The 24066-nt window shown below is 38.7% G+C and overlaps 4 protein-coding genes across 4 annotated transcripts; 2 read left to right on the top strand and 2 right to left on the bottom strand.

The window, feature by feature from the left end:
- The first annotated feature begins 14686 nt into the window (after positions 1-14686).
- LOC6036754 lies at positions 14687-15621 on the top strand. Its single transcript, XM_038255650.1, has 2 exons — positions 14687-14740; positions 14803-15621. Exons 1-2 carry the CDS (start codon positions 14690-14692, stop codon positions 15583-15585), a joined length of 834 nt encoding a protein of 277 aa, XP_038111578.1. The 5' UTR covers positions 14687-14689; the 3' UTR covers positions 15586-15621.
- A 398-nt stretch (positions 15622-16019) lies between these two features.
- LOC6036755 lies at positions 16020-17063 on the top strand. Its single transcript, XM_001846701.2, has 2 exons — positions 16020-16108; positions 16166-17063. Exons 1-2 carry the CDS (start codon positions 16058-16060, stop codon positions 17006-17008), a joined length of 894 nt encoding a protein of 297 aa, XP_001846753.2. The 5' UTR covers positions 16020-16057; the 3' UTR covers positions 17009-17063.
- A 545-nt stretch (positions 17064-17608) lies between these two features.
- LOC6036756 lies at positions 17609-18496 on the bottom strand. Its single transcript, XM_001846702.2, has one exon. The coding sequence runs from the start codon at positions 18494-18496 to the stop codon at positions 17609-17611; it is 888 nt and encodes a 295-aa protein (XP_001846754.2).
- Positions 18497-20491: 1995 nt separating this feature from the next.
- LOC6036757 lies at positions 20492-21659 on the bottom strand. Its single transcript, XM_001846703.2, has 2 exons — positions 21379-21659; positions 20492-21316 (listed from the first exon to the last, which is right to left on the bottom strand). Exons 1-2 carry the CDS (start codon positions 21427-21429, stop codon positions 20525-20527), a joined length of 843 nt encoding a protein of 280 aa, XP_001846755.2. The 5' UTR covers positions 21430-21659; the 3' UTR covers positions 20492-20524.
- Positions 21660-24066: the final 2407 nt, after the last annotated feature.

Below are 24066 nucleotides of genomic sequence, written 5' to 3'. Positions count from 1 at the left end.
ATTTCGTCTACTACTTGCAGACTTCATCAGTGTTCTGTTCTCGACTGAAGGTTTTATTATAATATTTGGAAAGTACAAAATAAGGCATAGGGTTTGTTTTAAGGCTCATTTTATCAAAATGCTATTTTTCCTAGATCAGTAGTGCCCCTACCAATGACTTGCACTTATTATAAAGTATGATTTAACTTTTGGTTATTTTTGTTGAGAGCTATTAAAAAATCATGTTCAGGTGGGGCAAGTGTACCATATGGGTTTTTAGCATGGAAAAAATTACGAATTGCTGCAACAACATATTGTATTGTGAAATAAATACTTAAAAGTACTCAAAAACTGATAAACAATTGTTAAAAAAATTGTCCATACAAAATATAGTGATATCATGAAAATTTACTTTTTATCATCTAAGTAATATTTTTTTTTTTCGTAAAAACGATCAAATTTTTAGTAAAATATTATTTTTAATCAAAAAATGAAAGAAACGTTTCAAATATATTCTAATCTGATGTATCTAAGTGATACCAGTTCAATTGTTAGCAAATTAACATGTTGTTTCATGGATTGTTCCTCTTGCCCCAACGGGTTGTTCGTCTTGCCCCATTAGTTGAGTAGAACGTACGGAAAATCAAAAATATTAAAGTCATTTTTTTACATTGAAAAACAGGATTTTTCAAAAACTTGTTCTATCAAAGTCTCAGTCAAGAACTGGAATAAGATGATTATAAAAAATCCGACTGATTTTTTAACGTTTTTGATGGGTTATAACGAGCATTTCCTTAGCTAGTTACACTTGAGCAGTTCTCTAGGATTTCGGTCATTCGATTTTTTTTGTATTTTTTAATCCGACTGAAACTTTTTTGGTGCCTTCGGTATGCCCAAAGAAGCCATTTTGCATCATTAGTTTGTCCATATAATTTTCCATACAAATTTTTCAGCTGTCCATACAAAAATGATGTTTGAAAATTCAAAAATCTGTATCTTTTGAAGAAATTTTTTGATCGATTTGGTGTCTTCGGCAAAGTTGTAGGTATGGATACGGACTACACTGGAAAAAAATAATACACGGTAAAAAAAATTTGGGGGTTTTTTTGTTTAAGTTTTTAACACTAAAACTTGATTTGCAAAAAAACACTATTTTTATTTTTTTTTATTTTTTGATATGTTTTAGAGGACATAAAATGCCAACTTTTCAGAAATTTCCAGGTTGTGCAAAAAATCATTGACCGATTTATGAATTTTTTAATCAATACTGATTTTTTCAAAAAATCGAAATTTTGGTCGCAACAATTTTTCAACTTCATTTTTAGATGTAAAATTGCATTTGCAATCAAAAAGTACTTCAGTGAAATTTTGATAAAGTGCACCGTTTTCAAGTTATAGCCATTTTTATGTAACTTTTTTCGAAATAGTCGCAGTTTTTCATTTTTTTAAATTAGTGCACATGTTTGCCCACTTTTGAAAAAAATATTTTTGAAAAACTGAGAAAATTCTCTATATTTTGCTTCATCGGACTTTGTTGATATGACCTTTAGTTGCTGAGATATTGCAATGCAAATGTTTAAAAACAGGAAAATTTATGTTTTCTAAGTCTCACCCAAACAGCCCACCATTTTTCAATGTCGATTTCTCAGCAACTAATGGTCCGATTTTCAATGTTAATATATGAAACATTTGTGAAATTTTCCGATCTTTTCGAAAACAATATTTTCAAAATTTTCAAATCAAGACTAACATTTCAAAAAGGCCAAACAATGAATATTACGCCCTTTTAAAATGTTAGTTTTGATTTGAAAATTTCGAAAATATTTTTTTTGAAAAGATCGGAAAATTTCACAAATGTTTCATATTTTAACATTTTAAATCGGACCATTAGTTGCTGAGATATCGACATTAAAAAATTGTGGGTTGTTTGGGTGAGACCTGTTTTTAAACCTTTGCATTGCAATATCTCAGCAACTAAAGGTCGTATCAACAAAGTCCGATGAAGCAAAATATAGAGAATTTTCTCAGCTTTTCAAAAATATTTTTTTCAAAAGTGGACAAACATGTGCACTAATTTTAAAAAATGAAAAACTGCGACTATTTCGAAAAAAGTTACATAAAAATGGCTATAACTTGAAAACGGTGCACTTTATCAAAATTTCACTAAAGTACTTTTTGATTGCAAATTCAATTTTACATCAAAAAATGAAGTTGAAAAATTTTTGCGACCAAAATTTCGATTTTTTGAAAAAATCAGTATTGATTAAAAAATTCATAACTCGGTCAATGATTTTTTGCACAACCTGGAAATTTCTGAAAAGTTGGCATTTTATGTCCTCTAAAACATATCAAAAAATAAAAAAAATTAAAAATAGTGTTTTTTTGCAAATCAAGTTTTAGTGTTTAAAAGTTAAATAAAAAAATCACCAATTTTTTTTACCGTGTATTATTTTTTTCCAGTGTAGTCCGTATCCATACCTACAACTTTGCCGAAGACACCAAATCGATCAAAAAATTTCTTCAAAAGATACAGATTTTTGAATTTTCATACATCATTTTTGTATGGACAGCTGCCAAATTTGTATGGAAAATTATATGGACAAACTAATGATGCAAAATGGCTTCTTTGGGCATACCGAAGGCACCAAAAAAGTTTCAGTCGGATTAAAAAATACAAATATTAAAATTGAAGAAAAAAGACCGATTTCGTAGAGAATTGCTCACTTGCCCCACTTTTCCCTATGCTTTCATTATATCTATGTTGTCTTTCAAGCCTTAAATCATTGAATAAGCTCAATACTATTAATCTACACTTCAATCTAAACAATGACAATACACAGAAAAAAAAAACAATTCTCGAAATCGTGAATTAAATTCACGAATACGATAACCACGAAGGAATATATGCATGTTTATACAAATGCACCATACCCATGAATTAATTCCTTCGTGGTTCTCACATTCGTGAACTTAATTCACGATTACGAGAATGGATTTTTTTCTGTGTAGACAATACACAATGACAGATAGCTTAAAAATTAAAAATGTTTTTTTTTTTGTTCTTTGCAGTGCTTAGGATTTTAAATGAACCACCATTTTCAATCGAATGTGATTCAAATTAAAAATATTTTTTATAAATAAATTTATTTCATATATTTTTTAATGGCATGACAAGAAAAGCTTGACAAATTTCTTTGAAAATGTCTCAAAAAAAAAAAAAACAAGAAGCGACAACAAATAACCTGTCTATGTAATTTTTTTCTATAAATTTTTAATTTCATGTTTTATGTTTTATGTAAAATATATATAATCTTTAAGTTACTACAGCCATCTGTAGAAAATAATGACTACAGTTTGAAAAGTTACAGAATATATTAGCGCAAAAAATTTGGTAAATGGTGTACTAATTGTTTTGTTCTGTTCCTGTTTTAACTGAAGTCAATCAAAATGTTAAGCTAAAAAAATGGCAAAATAGCTATCTTAATTCGATTAACAATTTTCCCTGATAATCCAAATTAATGCTGATGTACGATAAATTCAATTTTTTTTTTTTATTTTATCATAGTATTCAACAGTTAATCTATTTAAACAACAAAATCTGAATTTCCAGACCAATGTTTGTTTTTTTTTTCAATTGCGAAAATTCCCGGGACAAATTATGAAAAATCGTGGGACTCGGGAATTTCCGGTTTTAAAAAAATGCCGGAAATTTTGTCACGGGAATTCTCGGGATGGACGCACTAGATTGTTCAACTTTAAAAATTATCAATAAATAAGAACATTATACAATTGAACAAATACAAACATAAAACCAACAATAACAAAAACTGTTTTTGGCTGCACTGAGAAAAAAGAGTTCCCAAAATCGTGAACAAGCGTTCATGAAAAGAGGAACCACGAACAAAGTGTTCAAATTCCATGGTACGTTTTTCAAAATCGTACCATGGTATTTGAACACTTTGTTCGTGGTTCCCATTTTCATGAACGCTTGTTCACGATTTTGGGAACTCTTTTTTCTCCGTGTGCAAAATTCCGGTAATCCTTCAATTTCACAGAAAATGTAGCTATCAATTGTTTTTTGTTTGCAATTATTAGGAATTTCACGCTGTCTATGAAACCGTGAAAACTAACTTACCCTCTATATAATGAATTGATATTATAGTTGATAATTCAAAAGCATATTAAAAATTAGAAAAAAAAACTTTATAATATTTTTTTGCAATTTCGTCGTGAAATTACTTACTTTTCCTGTCATTCTTGAGCGATGAAATAGCCTGCTTTTCTGTACCAAAAATAACAGAATCAAATAGCAACACTTTTCAAAATAAATGCTGAAAAGTTCTACTTTTCAGCACTCAAATGGGTGCTGAAAAGTTGAACTTTTCAGCACTTGTTTCGAAAAGTAACAGCTTGAACATTTTTAAAACCGTTTAATTATTGACAAAATACATGAAAATATGACATAAAATTTCACTCAGTGTGTGTTTTTTGGAATTGCAAAAAATGTTGTATGAAATTCGTAGCAAAACTTGATTTTTTCAGCACTCTTCGTATTTCTCCAACTCGGTGAACCTCGTTGGATAAATGTACGACTCGTGCTGAAAAAATCCTCTTTTTGCAACTTGTTGCATAAACTACTATAAGTGTACTAACTTACAGAATCGTGATATCAAATCATCAAAAATCAGGGGGCATCAAATAAACATATCATGAAACTTGAGTGAAATTTCAAGATAAGTCTCTTCTCTTCTCTATGTGTGGGTCTCGTGGCGCAGGGGTAGCGGCTTCGGCTGCCGATCCCAATGATGCTATGAGACGCGGGTTCGATTCCCGCCTTATCCACTGAGCTTCTATCGGATGGTGAAGTAAAACGTCGGTCCCGGTTTCTCCTGTCTCGTCAGAGGCGCTGGAGTAGAAATCCCACGTTAGAGGAAGGCCATGCCCCGGGGGGCGTAGTGCCAATAGTTTCGTTTTTTTCTCTTCTCTATTCAGTCCAAAATAGGATCGGAAAAGATATTCCAAATATAGATACAATTTCAGTCAACTTTGTCTGCGTCGATAAGGATAATAATTTGTGTAAGCGGTGTAGAGATCTAGAAATCTGTAATTTCAATCGGTTGTTTTCACTAGCCTATTCGCGAATATAAACAAAATTGAAACTTTATTTTTATTGTATTTTATTTTAATGTGCTTCTTTGGTTCATTTTTTTCTGAGTCCCTTGAAATTCCCACGAAATTTGATGATTTTCGCGGGTTTTTTTCAGCGTTGAAAACGCTAAGATATTTTAACAGTCTCCATTGCAGCATTCTAAACCTAATGAAAGATTTAATTAGTTTAAAATTGATCCTCGATTTGATGGTCCTAATCAGCTTTTAAATAACTCGAAATTTCTTTCTTCACTATCAAACATTTTACTCCGACAAACGAAATGTGATGGAACACTATCAAGGAAATCTCTTCCACAATCTCAAAAGAACATCAATGATGATCATTAGAGTTAATGTCAGCAAACACTTCTGAAGATTTGTTTTTGAAAAGGTCCAATGCTTTTTGTATGTTTTTAAAACCGCCTTGAGTCAGGGGCATTACAAAACATCCCAAAAGAAAAAAACTAAAAAATTGGTTTATTGGACCTTTTAAAAAAACGCCGGACTCCAAACGTGCCAATCAATTGTATTTAATTTTAGTAAATTCCCTGTCAATACGAAAAATTCCAAATTTCGGGTATAAATGGTGTGTAGTCATCTTGAAAATGTTTCAAAAATTCCCCATGTTCCCTACAATCCAAACTCAACACCGAAACGATTCGCGTCAAAGAACAAAAGATTTATGGGTACGATTTACTGCCTCAGATATGTTTGACGATGTTTTTTCCGGATAACTTTGCACATAAACTCGGTCAAGTTTTGCGGCGTTTTTTACGTTTGTTGCTGATTGTGTCGATTTCAACATCATCAAAAACGCTATTTTCATCATTATCAGAAACTCATCCCAAGTTTCTCCCGTCTGAGATTTGTATTTCCGGTGAAGTGCAGATTACGAAGGTAAAATTCCTGCTCGATGCTTATCGCAAAACATTAAATACCTCAATCTCCCCGCACAAACACATACACACACACCACACCACAAAGGAACCTCATCCTCATCCCTCGAACTTCGTTGAAGGTTTCGCAAAGCTTCTTTTCTTCCCAGTCCCCCTCCCCACCAACACAAACAACCCGATTACATCCCGGGGAAAATGCTTCTTTTCGGTGATGGAGCCCCGTCCTGACAGCAGAAACAACTCAACCAGTTTTCGTCATTTTTCATAAGCTGCCTATCAGAGCTGCTGGGCTAGGTTTGGTTGAACGAAAGATACAAATAAGCTTTTCCACCACCTTCCTCGCATTTCCTTACTCTCCCGCCCGTGTGCAACGCATTTTCCCAATAGGAAGGAATTAGTACCTTTTTGCGGGGGTGGACTGGGTGGAGGTCCTTTCGGGAAAAGGGGTAGGGAAAAAAGGGCAGAATCTGCTTTTCCTATCTTAATTGTTCCTGCTACTGGGAGAAATGGAGAGATTGTTCGTGTAGTTAATTTTTCTCCAGTCTGTGTGTGTTTGGGTAAAAGTTTCATAGGTTGGAAGGTAGGGTTCACTTAAAAGCACAAAGAAAAATGCAAAAAGCAAAAATGCAAAAGAGCAAAAATGCAAAAATGCAAAAGAGCAAAAATGCTAAAGTGCAAAAGAGCAAAAACGCAAAAACGCCAAAACGCAAAAACGCAAAAAGCAAAAAGCAAAAAGCAAAAAGCAAAAAGCAAAAAGCAAAAAGCAAAAAGCAAAAAGCAAAAAGCAAAAAGCAAAAAGCAAAAAGCAAAAAGCAAAAAGCAAAAGAAAAAGAAAAAGCAAAAAGCAAAAAGCAAAAAGCAAAAAGCAAAAAGCAAAAAGCAAAAAGCAAAAAGCAAAAAGCAAAAAGCAAAAAGCAAAAAGCAAAAAGCAAAAAGCAAAAAGCAAAAAGCAAAAAGCAAAAAGCAAAAAGCAAAAAACACGTTGACTCTAGTTAATAAACCTTTTTTGGATTTCGTTCAAGCAACCCTATCCCAAAGAAAGCTTCCTCTTCCCACAATTGCGTCAACAAAGCAGAATATACCCTCTCTCCCCCGTCCCTTTCCCAAGCAAGGTAAACATAATAACTTACGTAACATTTCATTTCTGGAGGTTCTTGGGGGGAAAGGGTGTAGTCTCCAATTTGTTGTGCGTTGCTGAATAAGTTCGCATAGACCAGAGCCACTCTTCTAGGGACCAAGAGTACTTAGGTGGTTTTTCCTAGCGAGATGGGCTTTTTCCCTAGGAAATGAAAACTGGCAAAATTCATGCTTTGCTTCCTCCCAGCCCAACCCAGCATATTGTGTCTGCTTAGCTTAGGAGGAAAAAGGTTGTTTTTTGGCTTGATGATAAATTGAAAGACGTCTGTCTTAGCGATTTCGGGGGCTCACCGAGAGAAGACGTGTTCAATTTGGCTGCTTTCGAGAGGGACTTTGGATGCTCGGAGGAATTAGAAAACGTCTTGGCAGTACTTTTTGGTTGGTGCTTTCAACGCAAATGTGGCGCAAGGCATCAACTAACACTCCTCTCTGGCTGAAAGGAGTTACAAGTTGAAAGTGTCGTCATCGGTGCAGGTAGGGAAAGGGGTTGTTTTGGCGAACGGGGCTGAATGAAGAAAGTTTTTGACGTAAAATTTAATTAAAATTGCTGTTCTTTTTGACTTTCTTTTCGATGTTGTGAGTGTGTTTTAGGAATACCAGAGCACGACTTGGAGGGTTGTAACGGTGTTGATGAAAGAGATGGGGGAACGCTGTCATTAGATAATTACTGCTGCAGAGGTAACATTTCACAGAGAGTTTTGAAGAAGTCAATTGACATTAAACGCTGAAGTGGGAATTGTACATTTTTGTTTTGTTAAATAACCAAAACTTCAAAAGCATCTGATATCAAAATTTATAATAATTCTACTGCCATCTTCAAGTTGCAACCCGAACAAAGTAGTACCATGGAGGCCTGCACCTTTTTTTTCGTTTCAAACCCCGGATAGCCATTAATTATCAGCTTATGCAGTCCCGCGTCCCAGAGTGAAAGTAGAGCAGAAAGGACGCTCCTTAAAACAGTGCACTCCGTCTTTCAACCAAAAAGATGCAGACTTCTAGGCCAGCAACAACGACAATGTCGTTGAAATTCGTTTAAAGAAAAATTATTATTTTTCAGCGGGAAAAGTGACTTTTAGGAGCTGCAATCGTTCCTGGAGGTCTCCCGTTTCTCCTCCTCGTTGACTTCTTGTTTTTTTCCTTTTTTCGGAGAAGGTAGCTTAAAGAGTTTAACAACCGGTGCCGGACAAGAAACATTTGTTCTACACCATTAGAGCAGTCGTCCCCTGTGTGTGAGACACACGACTCCCGGGTGCTATTATTTCAACGCGGCCATTAATTATGTGGCCGAAGACTTGAAGCGCAACTAGCTGGCTGACAGCAGCACATGACAAATATCGATGTTTCGGCGGCGGTTGCTCAAATGAGTCAATTTGTTATCGGCCTCACCGAAAGTGACTTCGAGCGAGCGGGTTTAGGGTTATCAGCGGGAAAGGTCTTTCCACAGTGGCAGCTGAAGATTTGATTTTTGTGGTACATTATTGTTTGAGTTTCCTTAGAAGACCAAGAACATCACAATAATTTGATACAACCATGTTCTGTACTGTACCCAAAAAACGTACCAATACTTTTAGAATTGGCATATCAAACAATAACTTCTTTCAAGATTTGCCCATTTCCGGTTAGACACACTTTACTTAATTGCCATTGTGTAGCAACCAGGAAACACCGAAAAAATTACACAATTTTCGATTATATTCGGCGCTTCCGATAATCACATTCCCGGAACAAAACACACAAGCACGCCGCATTAAAGTGCCATTCCCAATTCCTCGCATAGTCCTTTCCTTTCCATTCATCGTCCTTGCTGTCAGAGTCCTGTCCCGAGCACGTGTTATTGTCATCCCTATACAATGCGTGCCATCTGGTCAACACCCGCACTTTGTCTCTCCGTCTCCACAACTAGCCAATTTGACAATGGCCATTCAATTTGGCGGCGGGATCTTTCATTATTCGGTTAGAAATGTGCTGTGCTTTATTGCCGCATCGATTCGGCTCTATTTGACTGGCGTAGGGAGCGCGGCAATTTCACGGGGACATTTTTGCCGCAAATAACCAACCTCAAACTATGGGGTTCCGCGTTAGCAGGAGGACACTCTGAATGGGTCGTAATTACCTACTCCCACGCGAAAACGAGATAACATAAATTTTTAGTAGAAAGAGTCTAAGAGCATCAGTGATGCCACATGATTTTTTAAAATGTCTGTAAAAAGTCTGTGCATGTCTGTGCATTTGTCTTAAATTCAAATATTTAAATTAACACTGGAACGCCCAACGCACGCCCAAGCCTCCCATAAAAGGTGGAACAGTAACTTCAACTCGCTGGTTCTCGGGCATTACTCAACCAATTGGGACGATTCTTTTTTTCAGTGATTTGTTAGGATGTCTAGATTATCCTAGAACTTTGCAGAACACAATTTGATTAAATCTGTAGTTTCTGCGACTGAAAACATCCTTCCACCTTTTTTTAAAACCACTGCCTCCGCGGAATTTTTGGCGATTTTTTTTACACGCGAAAAAAAAAGTTGGAACGATGTTTTTGATCGCAAAAATTACAGATTTGATCAAATTAAGTTCTGCAAAATTCTAGAATCATCTAGACATTCTAAAAAATCACTGGAAAGAAGAATCATCTTGATTGGTTGAGTTATGCCCGAGAACCATTGAGTTGAAGTTACCGTTCCAACTTTTTTGGAGCCTTGGGCGTTAGAATGTTAACAATCATGAAAATCCATCAGAAATTACGTTGTTATGCATTTGAAGACTATCGAAATAAGTTTCGTTACAAACAGTGCCTGGCACAAGCTCAAATGTCTGTGAAATACAAACAAATCTGTGCATCTGGCATCCTTGACGAGGAAAAAGTTTGGGGCATTGAATCTCAAAAATTAATTGGACCTTAAGAACTATGTTTTGCGTTGTTGCATTTTTTTCAATAAGGCCGTTGCAAATATTTTTTAAAGTTTAAGTCCCCCCCCATTCAAAATTGATCCAAAAAATCAGGGGCAAGCTTGAGGAACACCGCGACGCCATATGTCAGGTAGCTAACACGTGGTTGAAATATTAGCAACATAACTCAAATTTGGTATGCAAAGATTCTGAATTCGACTAAATAATATCAGGATTGCTCAAAATGATCATTTTGTACTTTAAAAGAGGGTTGAAATTGAATATTCCAGCAGTTTCTCACCCACGAGGTAGCTACCTGACATATGGCGTCGCGGTGTTCATCAAGCTTTCGTAGCATGCTAAGGAAAATTTGATGCTTTTTCAGGGAAAACCGTTGATTCCGGAGACATCAGATTGTTTTCCAATGCGCCAGGTCTAGGGACAACGAATCCATATGCTCTCTTTGGGAAAAGTGTTCTCGAGACCATTCTCCTTAGGCCTGACCATACCAGAAGTTGGCGCGTGATTTTTCCAGACCTGTAGGAGCGTTTGAACAAAAAGTCCAAATTTCTCATAGTAATTCTAATCTAATCTAATCTAATCTAATCAAACCCTAGCGCAGCCAATCTTTCGAAGGGATCCTGGAGAGTGCCTTAGGTTAGATGACGCCTAGCCTCTTCTTGTCATTTATTAACATTTGTAGTGCACCATTGCATTAGAATGCATTGAAACATCACAAAACGTTAAACCGGCCAGGCCTACTGCGTAAAGTTTACCGCAGAGATGATTCGTTGAATTGGATTGAGTTTGAGCACAGGGTGTGTGTTCAAACCACAATACAGTTCTGAATCTACAGGGGAGGAAGAAGCGTGGGGACACACCACCATACGCTCTCGCACAACTCGCTCACTGTTGATGAGATAATGGAAGTTATTAGTATATGGTTTTCAATTTACAATATAGTATTTTTTTTTTTAAACGTTAATTCTTTGAAGCCATCATGCTGGAAAAGTGTCCGTGTTCCATGTGCTGTTTTGGGACTCACTGGAATGGGACATCGTATTACCACAGATGCCCAGGCAATTACATGCCGTGGTTATAGCGCCACAACTCGCTCCCAAATTTCCCACAGTAATTCCCATGTAAACTTTAACCCTGATGCGCGCAGCCAGTTTTCAACCAAATCAGCTGATATTTGGCATGAGAGTCCCTATGGGCATGCCCTTTAAGGGGAACCATACTAAAACTTGATCGGAGAACTTTTTGAAAAACGTACCCACCCTAATACTTACACCAACATAAAAAAAAACATTTACATTTGGTAGCTTGTTTTCCTAATGAAGTTAATTTAAATCAATTTCATCAATTTGTGAAAATTGTAAGGATGAATCAAAGATGGCAAATTTTAACCTATAACATGTTTCATTCAAACGAAAATTACAGAAAATTCATCATAAAAGTCCGACAATTTTCAAATATTCTAAATAAAAAATAAATCAACTTACCGAAATAAATCATGAGATCATTTTTGTGGTTTCAGTCCATTCCATATAAATTTATGAGGTATTGCAGGCAAGTTAGTTGTCTTTAACATGAATAATTAACAAAGTGATAATAATAACCAGGACTATTGATTTTTCACCGCAAAAAAAAATCGAAGCATGCCAATTACAAAACTTTTGATTATCATGGAAATTTCAAGATACTCTCATTTTGTTATTTAACAATAAATTTGTACAGGAAAATTACTGAAAAAGTTAGAGAAGTTCAAAATACAAAATATAACCCCTTGACACAAAATAATCATAGTTACAAATTGATGCAATTTTGTGTGTTGTATCAACTGAATTTATGATTCAGAAATTTGTATTTTACTGAGATTTTAGAAACACAAAACGAAGTTCATCCAAAACGAAGTTCATTCAAAACAACAGATTCACTTATAGTAAAATCAGAAAAAATAGTGTATTTTGTTGTCATAGTTCACAGCAAAATGGAAATTGGAGTTTTTTTAAATGTTTTGGCAAATTTCCATTTAAAGCAGTTTTTAAAACAATTAATATTGTCAATTTCAAAAAACTTCAAACCATTGCAAAATGGCAAACAAAATTTCTTTCCACTAATATTGTATTTGAACTGACGACATTTGGATTGTTAGTCCAAATGCCTACCAGTGACTCCACCGAGACAGGACCCAGGGAGACGACTCCTACACCTAGACTGAGCTAACAACCTAACCTCTAGGTTTGACCGGGGCCAACATTTAGTTCCCCATACGACAGAAGGCGTGATCAGACAAATCTCAAATCCATACATACACATTTAATGAATTCAAAACAGTAATCACGTAAATCAAATCCATACATAAAAATGTGATTTTTAAGGTATGATATTTAGGTCGTTGAAAAAAAATTAAAAGCATATGCCACCCCCTCTGCTTTGAAAAATATTTGCAGTGGCCTAAATATCATACTTTAAAAATATGTCGCCCCTTTTTCCCTTCCCACGACTTGTCCCTTAAAATCAAACCCTTTCCTTCTAACCCCGAGTAGTCCGCGGGTAATCGGCTCCCCTCCCACTAACATTTACACACAAGATCCTTTGTAATTACTCTTAGCTTTAAGGGGTTACATACATGTAAATCGGCAAACATGTCAAGGGTTGGTATTGGCACACACGCAAACTTTTTTAAAAATTGTTTTCCGGACTTTAACATTAACATTTTTAACTATTATCAACATAAATTTGAAGACATTTGGTAGCATCATTGCCGAGATATAGCTATTTGAAGTTAGTAATTTCAAAAAACGGGTGCCACTATATCTCAACACTGCTTCGACCAAATCGGCTCAAAATTTTTGTGAAGACTGATTAAACCGGTCTCGTGTGCATGACGAAGTCCGATATTCAAAAAGTTTATTTTTTAAAAAAGATAAAAATATGTTTGTGTTTTTCATATTAAAAATCGACCGTTTTTGATTTTTGTATTTTTTAAATAAGCAAAATTTAAAAATCGGGCTTCGTCGTGCACACGGGATATGTCTTGAGGATCTTCACCCCAAATTTCAGCCAATTTGGTCCATCCAATCTCGAGATATCGGGGCACCCGAAAATCAACTCGGTGTTCCGAGAAAAACGTTCACAAAGTTTGACAGTCCGCTTTGCGCATGGCAGAACTTTAAACTTAAATCGTCTTCTACTTACTTAAAACATTACATATCTTCATGAAACTTTAAGGAGTGATTGGAATTAATATTTTTAAAGGATTGAATAAATATTCGGAATTATGAAAAAAAAATATTTTCTACATGTATGTAACCCCTTAAGTCAAATGTAATTATTAAAGCCGACTCGGTCCTAACCAGGTCTCAGCACCGAAAAATACCCAATAAAATAATATTATAAAAAAATATGTTGTCTTCTCCCATCAAAATCCACCCAAAAAAATTAGGGGGCAAAAAAGATTTTTTTTCGAAAAACTTCACAATTTATATGAGTTTTAGCATGTTTTGAATCGTTTAAAAATGATTTGCATTTTTGTGAAATTCCGATTAACAGTACCGCAAAAATACATTGATATTTTGAAAACCAATGATTGCAAAACATCTGGACTTGTGTACAGTGCATTTAAAAAAAGATTTTTTCATCACTTTTTTTGCATTGCACTTTTTTATCTTTGGTCATTATTATCTCCAGAAAATCATCAAATCCAACCTTTCTGGCGTGCTGAGTCCAACTGAGTCAACAAGTTGTAAAGAACTGTGACGCAATGCGAAAGGAGTACAAAATCCATAATTTTTGGCAGTTCTTTAGACCTTAACGAGCGGCCAATGATCTTCGTGTTGGTTTCAAATACACATTGGAAGCACAGCGAAAACAAATGTCGCCAATAATAATAATTATTTCCTCTACAAACGCAACTTTTTTTTACAAAAAAAAATATTTATCTTAACTACAAAAACATTTTTTTTTCTGTGGCCAAAGAATGGTGGGGGCATTGAAAGAGTGCAAAGCGTTCGAAAGATAAGTTCCTCAATAAAAATTGAAGATGGATGTTGGGAGGAATGCAACTGCAGCTAATCCGAATGAATGATACGGTGAAGCTCCGTTAACGACTAACAGAACAAAAATATTTCGGAGCTGTTTATAGTGTTTTTCATTCGAGTTTGACATCCAAGCATGAAATTTTATTTTTGATAATTAATGATATTATTGTTGAATTAAAACTACAAATCTTTTGAAGATTGACTTCACAATATTCTAGGCAATTACGAGGTTTGACTGTACTAACATTTTTCAGAAATATTTTAAACGAGTGGGTAGTATAAAATTCGGGATTCATCTGTGTTGAAGATCAATGAACCTTCAACCCTTGCGCTACATATATTTTGAAATATTTAAGTTATTTGACAGTAGCTAATTGAAACATAAAATCACAGTTAAAAAGTAGATTTTTAAACAACTTAAAAAATAAAAGAAAGCTAAGGGTTATTGCAGGTCCCAAAATGAAAAATTACATATTGCAATATACATTCAAATGCAAAACAGGTTCCTGTAACTGTACCAGGATCTTTTTGGTCAAATTGAGATGCGTATATAAGGAACAAAACTCTCACGTTGGAACAACAAGTTCATTCTTGACCATGAAACCACCAACAGTGTTACAGATTTTAGCTGCATTTTTTGCCATTTTGGTAAGTTCTGTTTTTTTTACAATTTTTATTCGAATATTTGAAGAAATCGTTCCACGAAACAGGCTAGCTGCTTAGCCGCTGTAGCACCACCCGAATTCGTCCCGGGAACATTACGGGAAACTTCCCGCCAAACAGCCGCAAGATATACGATAAAAGACTGTGACGCAACGCGCTCGTCGACCTGCACCGACTGTGGGAAGATCAAACTCTGTCTCTCAACGGATGACACCAAAAATCCCATCCAGGACTGTCCGGCCAACATTCCGTACTGCAGCATGTCGGCGACCGTCACCGGAGGCGTTTGCCAGAAAATTCCGGACCCAACCGTGGCGGAATGCGCCCCAGCCAAGTCGACCTTTACGTGCACCGGAGTCGGCTTCTATCCGGATCTGAAGTCCTGCCAGCTGTACCACTACTGCTCGGCGCTGGGTGCCGTGGCAGATGACTACGAGTGTCCCGGCGGGTACCGGTTCAGCAGCAAGGCCAACGGTTGTGCGCTGTCTTCGGTAGCATGTCCGACGTTCACCTGCAAGCCGGACAATCCGGATGCGGTCTACCAGACGTACCCGGCGGACACTCAGTACTACGTGTACTGTTCGTACGACAGAACCAAGTCTCCGCCCAGTTTCTTGGGAGCTTATGTTTTATCGTGCGGACAGGGAGCCGCGTACAATCCAGCAACGGACCGTTGTGTGTTCACGTGCCCCAAGGAAGGATTGTTCGTTGACAGTGCCAATCCGCGGCAGTACTATCAGTGTTACTACCTGAACGGTGTTCTTGTTCCGCGAGACATGGTTTGTGCTGCGACGCAAAAGTTTAGTCCGGCCGACAACAGGTGTGTTTAAGGGTGAATATATCATTGAATAAATGTGAAAAATATATCAAATCAATAAATTTTTATTATTGTTAATGTTTAATTGTATGGGGAAACACATCGCTTTACGATGTTGACAACAGGTGGCGCAGATCTCGTTCAAAATGGTCCAAATGTGAGTTTCGATTCCCTACAACTTTGTCAAAGGGCGCAACACGATCCGAGTGGATCCTGATTTTGGGTGTTTTTTCAAGTAATTTTTCAAAAATCATTTTCGTAAAAATCAGACAACTCTGGTTGAATGCAAGCATCTCACTTATGTGTTCACATCACATTTTTTATCTAAATTGGACAGCAAAGGGTTAATCCAGATGCAAAGAAATGCCAAAATGCATACGTGCAAAACAGGTTCCTGAAACTGTACGAGGACCTGCCCGGCCAAATTTAGATGCGTATAAAAGCAACAAAACTCTCAGCTCGGAAGAACAAGTTCATCCTCGACCATGAAACCGCGAACAGTGTTGACGATCTTGGTTCAAATCGCTGCCGTGCTGGTAAGTTCTGGTTTGTCGTATTTTGGCGCAATTATATAACTGTATTCTATCCAACAGGCAAGTAGCATACCAGACGAAACTGAACAGGAGTTTGTTCCTGGAAAGTTACGCGATCCTGCAGCGGAAACGTCGTTCGTGCAGGGCTCTCTACGCCAGGGCACTGCACCAACATACACGGAAAAATCCTGTGATTTGACAAAGTCCGCTGTCTGCGCTTCCTGTACCGTGATCAAAGTCTGCATCGCTGCAATTACTATCACAGCCATGGTTGCAGACAACACCAATCCCAAGAAGACCTGTCCGCCCGCCACTCCGTTCTGCAGCATGTCTACCACGGTGACCGGCGCCGTTTGTCAGAAGACTCCGGACCCTGCAGAAGCGAGTTGCGCACAGGCCAAGCCCGCCTTCACCTGCACCGGTATCGGATTCTACCCGGATCCTTATTCGTGCCAGGTGTACCACTTCTGCTCGGCGCAAGGTGCCCCACCGCAGGACTACGACTGCCCCGAAGGCTACAAGTTCAGCAGCAAAACCAGCGGCTGTGTGGCTCAGGCCGGAAAGTGTCCAACGGTGACATGCCCAAGCGCTCCCGCCGCTACTTCTATTTATCTGCCGTATCCAGATGACACTCAGTTCTACGTGTACTGTACGTACGACACCACCGTTACTCCGACCAAAGTTACGCCCTTAATGTTCTCCTGTGGACTGGGATCCGCGTACAATCCGATGACCGACCAGTGTGAGTACAAATGTATGAAGGAGGGTAATTTCGTTGACACTGCCAATCCTCGACAGTACTATCAGTGTTATCTGATGGCCGGAAAGCTCGTTTACAAAGACAAAATTTGTAAGGCAGATGAAAAGTTTAGTGTGCCCGACAACGCGTGCGTCAAAGCGTAACTCAATCTTGATTTTGTTACCACTTTTAATTTGCAATAAAAGTAAGTAAGAATAATGTGCAAACCCTTCTTACAAAAAAGATATTGTGAAATGCTTTTTGACAATCTCTCCCACACAAATATTTACTCCAGATACTGGCAGATGTTACCTCACGTTCAAGGTTCGGTAATTCTTCCTCTTCTTATCCAGAGCATCGTTCTGACGCCCCGACGAGGCCATTAAACGAGCCGTATTGTTGTCCGCTGGCTGGTGTCAAACCCCGTAAACCGTGCTTAATGGCTATTGATGATGCACGCCCATACCCTACTGCCAGTGGGCCCCCGTAAGCAGCCGTAACAAACCCGAACTGTGAAATCGCTTAACGATAGTTTCATGGCGCACGTACGGACATTCCATTCAATTATTGGTGTCAATCCCGAAACAAGCGGTAAAAATGTTAGATTTCAACTTTTATTGTACACTTTTATCGATAAGACCCAAATTTATCACCACACACCGCAGTTTAGAGTAAATTCGATAGACTTAAAAAAAACTAATCGGTTATAACGATACTATCACAGTCGTAACTAGCTTGGAACAGATCTTCCCCCAGAAGCCTCCCTAATCCTGCTCGCCGTACACCTGGCAGGTGGTCCGATTCCCGGGCAGGCACAACTTGACCTTACTGGAGAACACGTGGTACGGTGGACACTGCTGCTCAGTGGCAGATCCTCGCAGACAGGTGACGAACCGGTAGCACGAGTACGGATGGGCCACCAGGCCAATCCACTGATCCGGACAGATGTCGTCCGTGATGGGCGGAGTTGCGGCCGGCGGGCTAGCCCCTGGTCCGACGACGGTTTGGCACGTGTTCGGGTTGCCCGGCAGGCAGATCGAGGTGCCCTCGTGGAACACGGTCCAGCTGGGACACTCGCGTTGCTCCGGAACCCAGAAGAAGCACTGGACAAAGTGGGTGCAAGATTGGGGATGCGGCAACCGGCCGAAGGGACGCTCCCGGGCTAGGCAGTACTCCAGCGGGATCGGGCTGAGATCCGCGGGAGGTGGCGTGCTCGGGAGTGTAAAGTCCTCGCAGGTTTCGCCATTTCCGGGGAAGCACGTCCAGGTTCGCTGCGAGAAGATGAATCCTCTGGGACAGGTTCGCTCCTGAAGTCGACCCAGAACGCAGCGGAAGAACTGGGTGCAGCTTTCCGGGTGGGGAAACTGTCCTAGAACGATTCCCCTGCAGGGATTGTCCTCTTCCGGTTCCTCCGGAAATCCTTCAACGCAGGTGTCTTGATTGCCAGGAACGCAAGCAATTTCGTCCAACGAGAAGATGGTTCCTTCCGGACACGTCACAACCTCCGGCTGTTCCTTAAAGCAGATGATGTACTTGTAGCAAACATCCGGATGCACCACGATTCCGGTGAGGATTCCTTCGCAAGGATTCTTGTCTTGTCCAAACACTCCCTGGAGCAACCCAAACACCAAACCAGCCAGTAGTAACTTCATATTGCAAAAACACGCCAAACAAAACACTTAGATATGATCGATTCAAATATTTTGATTTCATTGAGCACTTCACGAACCAGTTACCACCTTTTATACGCGAAATCTGTGCGCCCAAAAAAGCTCCCCCACAATTAGATTCGAGACGCCAAAAGGGCTATAAAGAAGCCGCCAGCCAGCGTCGCGCGCGTTTTGTTATTCGGGATCTCTGATAAGCCGATAGACCACAAGGAAATCCTCTGATACCGGGTTATTGGGGCTGGATTCGCGTGACTGTTTGAGTCAGCAGACGCGTAGATTTTGTTGTTGTTTTGGTCACGCGGCTGGTGAATGATTGACCCGTTGGAGGACAACGGTTTGGAAATTTGAGGACATACGTTTCCAGAAAGTCTACCCGAAAATACACAAGAATTCACCGATATTGACTACACCTCGGCGCTGTGATGCTATCTTGTCGCACGTGCATTTTGGGGCCAAATTGAGTTGAAAACGCAATATTGTGTAGCTCACAATGCCGACGTCGTCGTGCTATCTTGTCGCACCCGCCATTTTGACGTTCCGAGAAAAACGCGTTTTAATGTTTGACCTTGAATATTCAAAAACGAGAGCACGCAATGTAAACAATAACAAACACGTTTTGTTTGGCTCACCATTCTGTGCATTGTCCCAAAGTTTGGTTGAAGTTGGTTGCTGGAGTCCCGAGTTATAATTACAAATGTGTACGGTAGTCTAGCTTGTACGTGCGACAAACGCATCCTGACTTTCCTGGCCTGAAATCCCTTTGGCCTTTTGTCGCACTTACATCAATTTTCATGGAGTGACAAGATAGCACGACAAGATTGTAACTACTTTCATATGTAAAGTGACAAAAATGCACGGAGTTTTTTTTGTTTTTGTTGAATATCTCAGGATTGAAATCGAATTTTGGGGATCTGTGAAGGTCAAAAGGTGAGGCATTGTGAGCTGCACAAAATGGCGTTCTTAACTCAATTTGGCCCAAAATGCACGTACGACAAGTTATCAAGATGGCGACGATTTGATCTCCACAGATCCACAGATTTCAATCCTGAGATATGGAATAACAACCAAAAAATCCGTGCATTGTTGTCACTTTTCAAATGAAATTAGTTTCAATCTTGGCACTCCCTGAAAATTGATTCAAGTGTGACAACTGGCCAAAAGGATTTCAGGTCAGAACGCGTTTGACACACGTATAAGCTCGACTATCGTAAACATTTGTAATTACGACTCGGGACTCCAGCAACCAAATTCAACCAAATTTCAGGACAATGTACAGAATGGTCAACCAAACAAAACGTGTTTGTTATTATTTACACTGCGTGCTCTAATCTTTGTTTATTCAAGGTCAATCATCAAACCGCGTTTTTCTCGGAACGTCAAAAAGCGACGTGCGACAAGTTAACACGACAGCGTCAAATTGCAACCATTCTTCTTTCACAAGTTGAAACCCCAATCTCTGGATCCGAAAGGGTCAAACACTTGCCAGAGAAGCCACCCAATTCTGGTTCTTATCAGACTACTGGAGAAGCTGCGTTCCCGATTTTACAGGTAAACACCGTTTTTTTCAGCGACTCGATTAGGATGCCGATAAGCTGACGTGTTTTCGCTCATAATAAAATCTTATTTGATAGCATTCGGTACATATCTGAGCCAGATAAATAGACGGACTTAATTTTTACGATGTACAGTACTGATTTCCAATATAGCCTCAAGGCATGATGGGGGAGCGTTTCGGAGTGACGTACTGTTTTTGGGGTGATTATTGTGAATGCATTGCTGATAAAGCTGGGACTGCGTATAAGCTGGGGTTGTAAATTTACTCAGTGATTCGTCAGAGTTTCGGGAAATTATAAATCATACGCGATAGACACGTTGTCGGTTTGTCATGAAGCATTTCATAACTTACTGAATGGATGTGAAGCCCTTTCTGATTTGTAGTAGGTATACATTAAAAATAATGTGAGATGATTTCCATGGTGTTGCTGCTTTTTATTTAGACAAATTCTTCTTCTAGACCGCCTTGACACATCGCTTGGTGACAGCATCGAACATCTGGTCAGCGGCGCAAGCCAAATCCTTATAGATGAGCCTTCCACCGGACAGGTAACACTGGTAGTACTGCTTGAGATTGGCACTGTTGGCGTACAGACCGTCCTTGGGGCAAGAAAAAACGCATCGTCCAGTGGCCGGATTGTACGTGGATCCCTGACCGCAGGAAAAGACGAACGTGTCGACCAGCTTGGCCGGAGTGACGGTTTTGTCGTACGAACAGTACACATAGTACTGGGAATCGGACGGCAGCGCCATGTAGACGTAATCCGGATTGTCCACTTTGCAAGTGAGCGCCGGGCAAGCTCCGACGGATATGGCACAAGCGTTCACCTTGCTGCTGAACTTGTAACCATCGGGACAGTCATAGTTCTCTGCAACGGCACCCGGACCCGTACAGTAGTGGTACAGTTGGCAGGAGTTTGGATTCGCGAAGAACCCAACTCCGGTGCACTTAAAGTTGGTCGAAACCGTGGCACAATCCGCCACACCGGTGTCCGGAGTTTTCTGGCAAACGGCACCGGAGACAGTCGCCGACATGCTGCAGTACGGAAGGGCAGCCGGGCAGTCCTGTCTAATGTTCATAGGGTCCATGGCTGCGTCCGCAGTGACGCACACCTTGAGCTGGTTACACGTGGTGCAGGCCGCCGAACGCGTTCCATCGCAAGCCTTCTCCGGATATGCGACTGGAGGATTGGCGCGCAGCAGTCCCTGCACGACTTCCTGCTGAGCTGCTGCTGCTGAGCAACTTGCCTGTTTGATCGAATAAGTTCAGAACATTAACTAAACCAGGGATTGCTCCTCTCAAAACCTACCAGAACGGCAGCGAACGAAACTATGATGGACAACACTGTTGAGAGCTTCATGGTCGAGGATAAACTTAATGTTCCAGCAGGGAGTTTGGTTCCTTTTATACACACCTCTAATGTATGCCAAACTGGTACTGGTACAGATACTGGAACATGTTTAGCATAGAAATGCCAAAAGGGATTAGCCAAAAATTCGGGAACTGGAGCCCATGCGAATGGCGTGACCCCAAAATCTGCGTTACCTAACGGGATATTGAGCAGAGCTTTCTGCCAGTCATGGTTGTTCATCCATCAGGTGATGTTTTGATCTCTTTCTGTTTCTAACTTTGTTATGAGTTGATCTGCCAACGAAAAGATTAATTGTTCGTTAGGCTTTGCAAATATTTATCACCGTATCGCTGCCCGTGTGCTCTCTTGTACTATGCCTGTCGGGATTTCTCTCCAGATAATACAAGAGAGCACACGGGCATCGGTTTTGTATTCTTACCTCTTCCTCTTTTCAAAATACAGACGGCAATTATCAAAAGTTCGTCAAAGGATAAACGCCAGATTCAAGTTCAGTGACCTCAAAATAGTCAAAAGTGAGTGAAAAGTGTGATAGTGTGACATTGGCCACCATCTTGAATTACATAATTCCGGGTCATTTTGGACAATCTCAGAGGTCATAATAAAGGTTCTATCCCATTCCCCGGAATGCCATTCCCCAGAATGACCCATTCCCCAGAATCCCACTCCCAAGAATGGTCCATTTCCCAGAATGACCCATTCCCCAGAAATATTTATGACCTTGAAAAACATGTAATGTTTCCCATTTGATACAATGCCATTTAGTATAGCGCCGTTTGGCATACCATAATTTGGCATAATGGCGCATAATGGTCAATTGGCATAATGATATTAAACATTAATTCAATGTTAGAATCGGTTTAAAAAAGCCTTCTCGACTTGTGATAACTGCTGACACTATTTTTTTATTCTTTAAGAAGGGAAAACTCTCTTTACTAGGGAAAACTGCTAAAGGAAAATTGTCAGCATGCTGGAGTTATCACAAGCCAACATTGTTTTCCCTTCCTTAAAGAAGGGAAAATTCAACTTTAAAGGAAAAATTCATCTTTCGTCAGCAATCATCACAAGTTAAGAGCGTTTTCCTTTCTTCTAAAGAAGGGAACATTTAACTTTTGTCAGCAGTTATCACAATAATGGCGAAATCTTAATACTTCACACTTTAAAACTGATCATTTTTTGAAATAAAGTACATTCATAATAAAAATAATACTTTTCTGGGGAATGGGCCATTCTGGGGAATGAGTTTCTGGGGAATGAACCATTCTGGGGAATGGATTTCTGGGGAATGGCATTCTGGGGAAAGGAAATTTGGGGAATGGGATTCTGGGGAGTGGGATAGAAGAGCAATTCTCTGAGATTTCAGTCATTCGATTTTTTTTTGTATTTTTTAATCCGGCTGAAACTTTTTTGGTGCCTTCGATATGCCCAAAGAAGCCATTTTGCATCATTAGTTTGTCCATATAATTTTCCATACAAATTTGGCAGCTGTCCATACAAAAATGATGTATGAAAATTCAAAAATCTGTATCTTTTGAAGGAATTTCTGGATCGATTTGGTGTCTTCGGCAAAGTTTTAGGTATGGATACGGACTACACTGAAAAAAAATGATACACGGTAAAAAAAATTTGGTAATTTTTAATTTAACTTCTTGTCACTAAAACTTGATTTGCAAAAAAACACTATTTTGATTTTTTTTATTTTTGATATGTTTTAGAGGACATAAAATGCCAACTTTTCAGAAATTTCCAGAATGGGCAAAAAATCTTTGACCAGGTTATGATTTTTTGAATCAATACTGATTTTTTCAAAAAATCGAAATTTTGGTCGCAAAAATTTTTTCAACTTCATTTTTCGATGTAAAATCGAATTTGCAATCAAAAAGTACTTCAGTGAATTTTTGATAAACTGCAGCGTTTTCAAGTTATAACCATTTTTAGGTAACTTTTTTGAAAATAGTCGCAGTTTTTCATTTTTCAAAAATAGTGCCCATGTTTGCCCACCTTTGAAATTTTTTTTTTGAAAAGCTGAGAAAATTCTCTAAATTTTGCTTTATTGAACTTTGTTGATACGACCCATAGTTGCTAAGATATTGCCATGCAAACGTTAAAAAACAGTAAAATTCATGTTTTCTAAGTCTCACCCAAACAACCCACCATTTTCTAATGTCGATATTCCAGCAACTATAAATCCGATTTAGAACGTTAAAACATGAAACATTTGTGAAATTTTCCGATCCTTCCGAAAAAAATATTTTCAAAAATTTTAAATCAAGACTAACATTTTAAATGGGCGTAATATTGAATGTTTGGCCCGTTTGAAATGTTAGTCCTGATTTAAAATTTTGGAAAGTATTTTTTTTCGAATAGATCGGAAAATTTCACGAATGTTTCATGTTTTAACATTGTAAATCGGATTTATAGTTGCTGAGATATCGACATGAGAAAATGGTGGGTTGTTTGGGTGAGACTTAGAAAACATGAATTTTCCTGTTTTTTAACGTTTGCATGGCAATATCTCAGCAACTATAGGTCGTATCAACAAAGTTCAATAAAGCAAAATTTAGAGAATTTTCTCAGCTTTTCAAAAAAAAATTTCAAGGGTGGGCAAACATGGGCACTAATTTAAAA

The sequence above is a fragment of the Culex quinquefasciatus genome, chromosome 2, assembly GCF_015732765.1.
Source record: "Culex quinquefasciatus strain JHB chromosome 2, VPISU_Cqui_1.0_pri_paternal, whole genome shotgun sequence".
Lineage (NCBI taxonomy): Eukaryota > Metazoa > Arthropoda > Insecta > Diptera > Culicidae > Culex > Culex quinquefasciatus.
The sequence above is the reverse complement of the archived record's forward strand: the minus strand, read 5'-3'. Positions and strand labels throughout refer to the sequence as shown.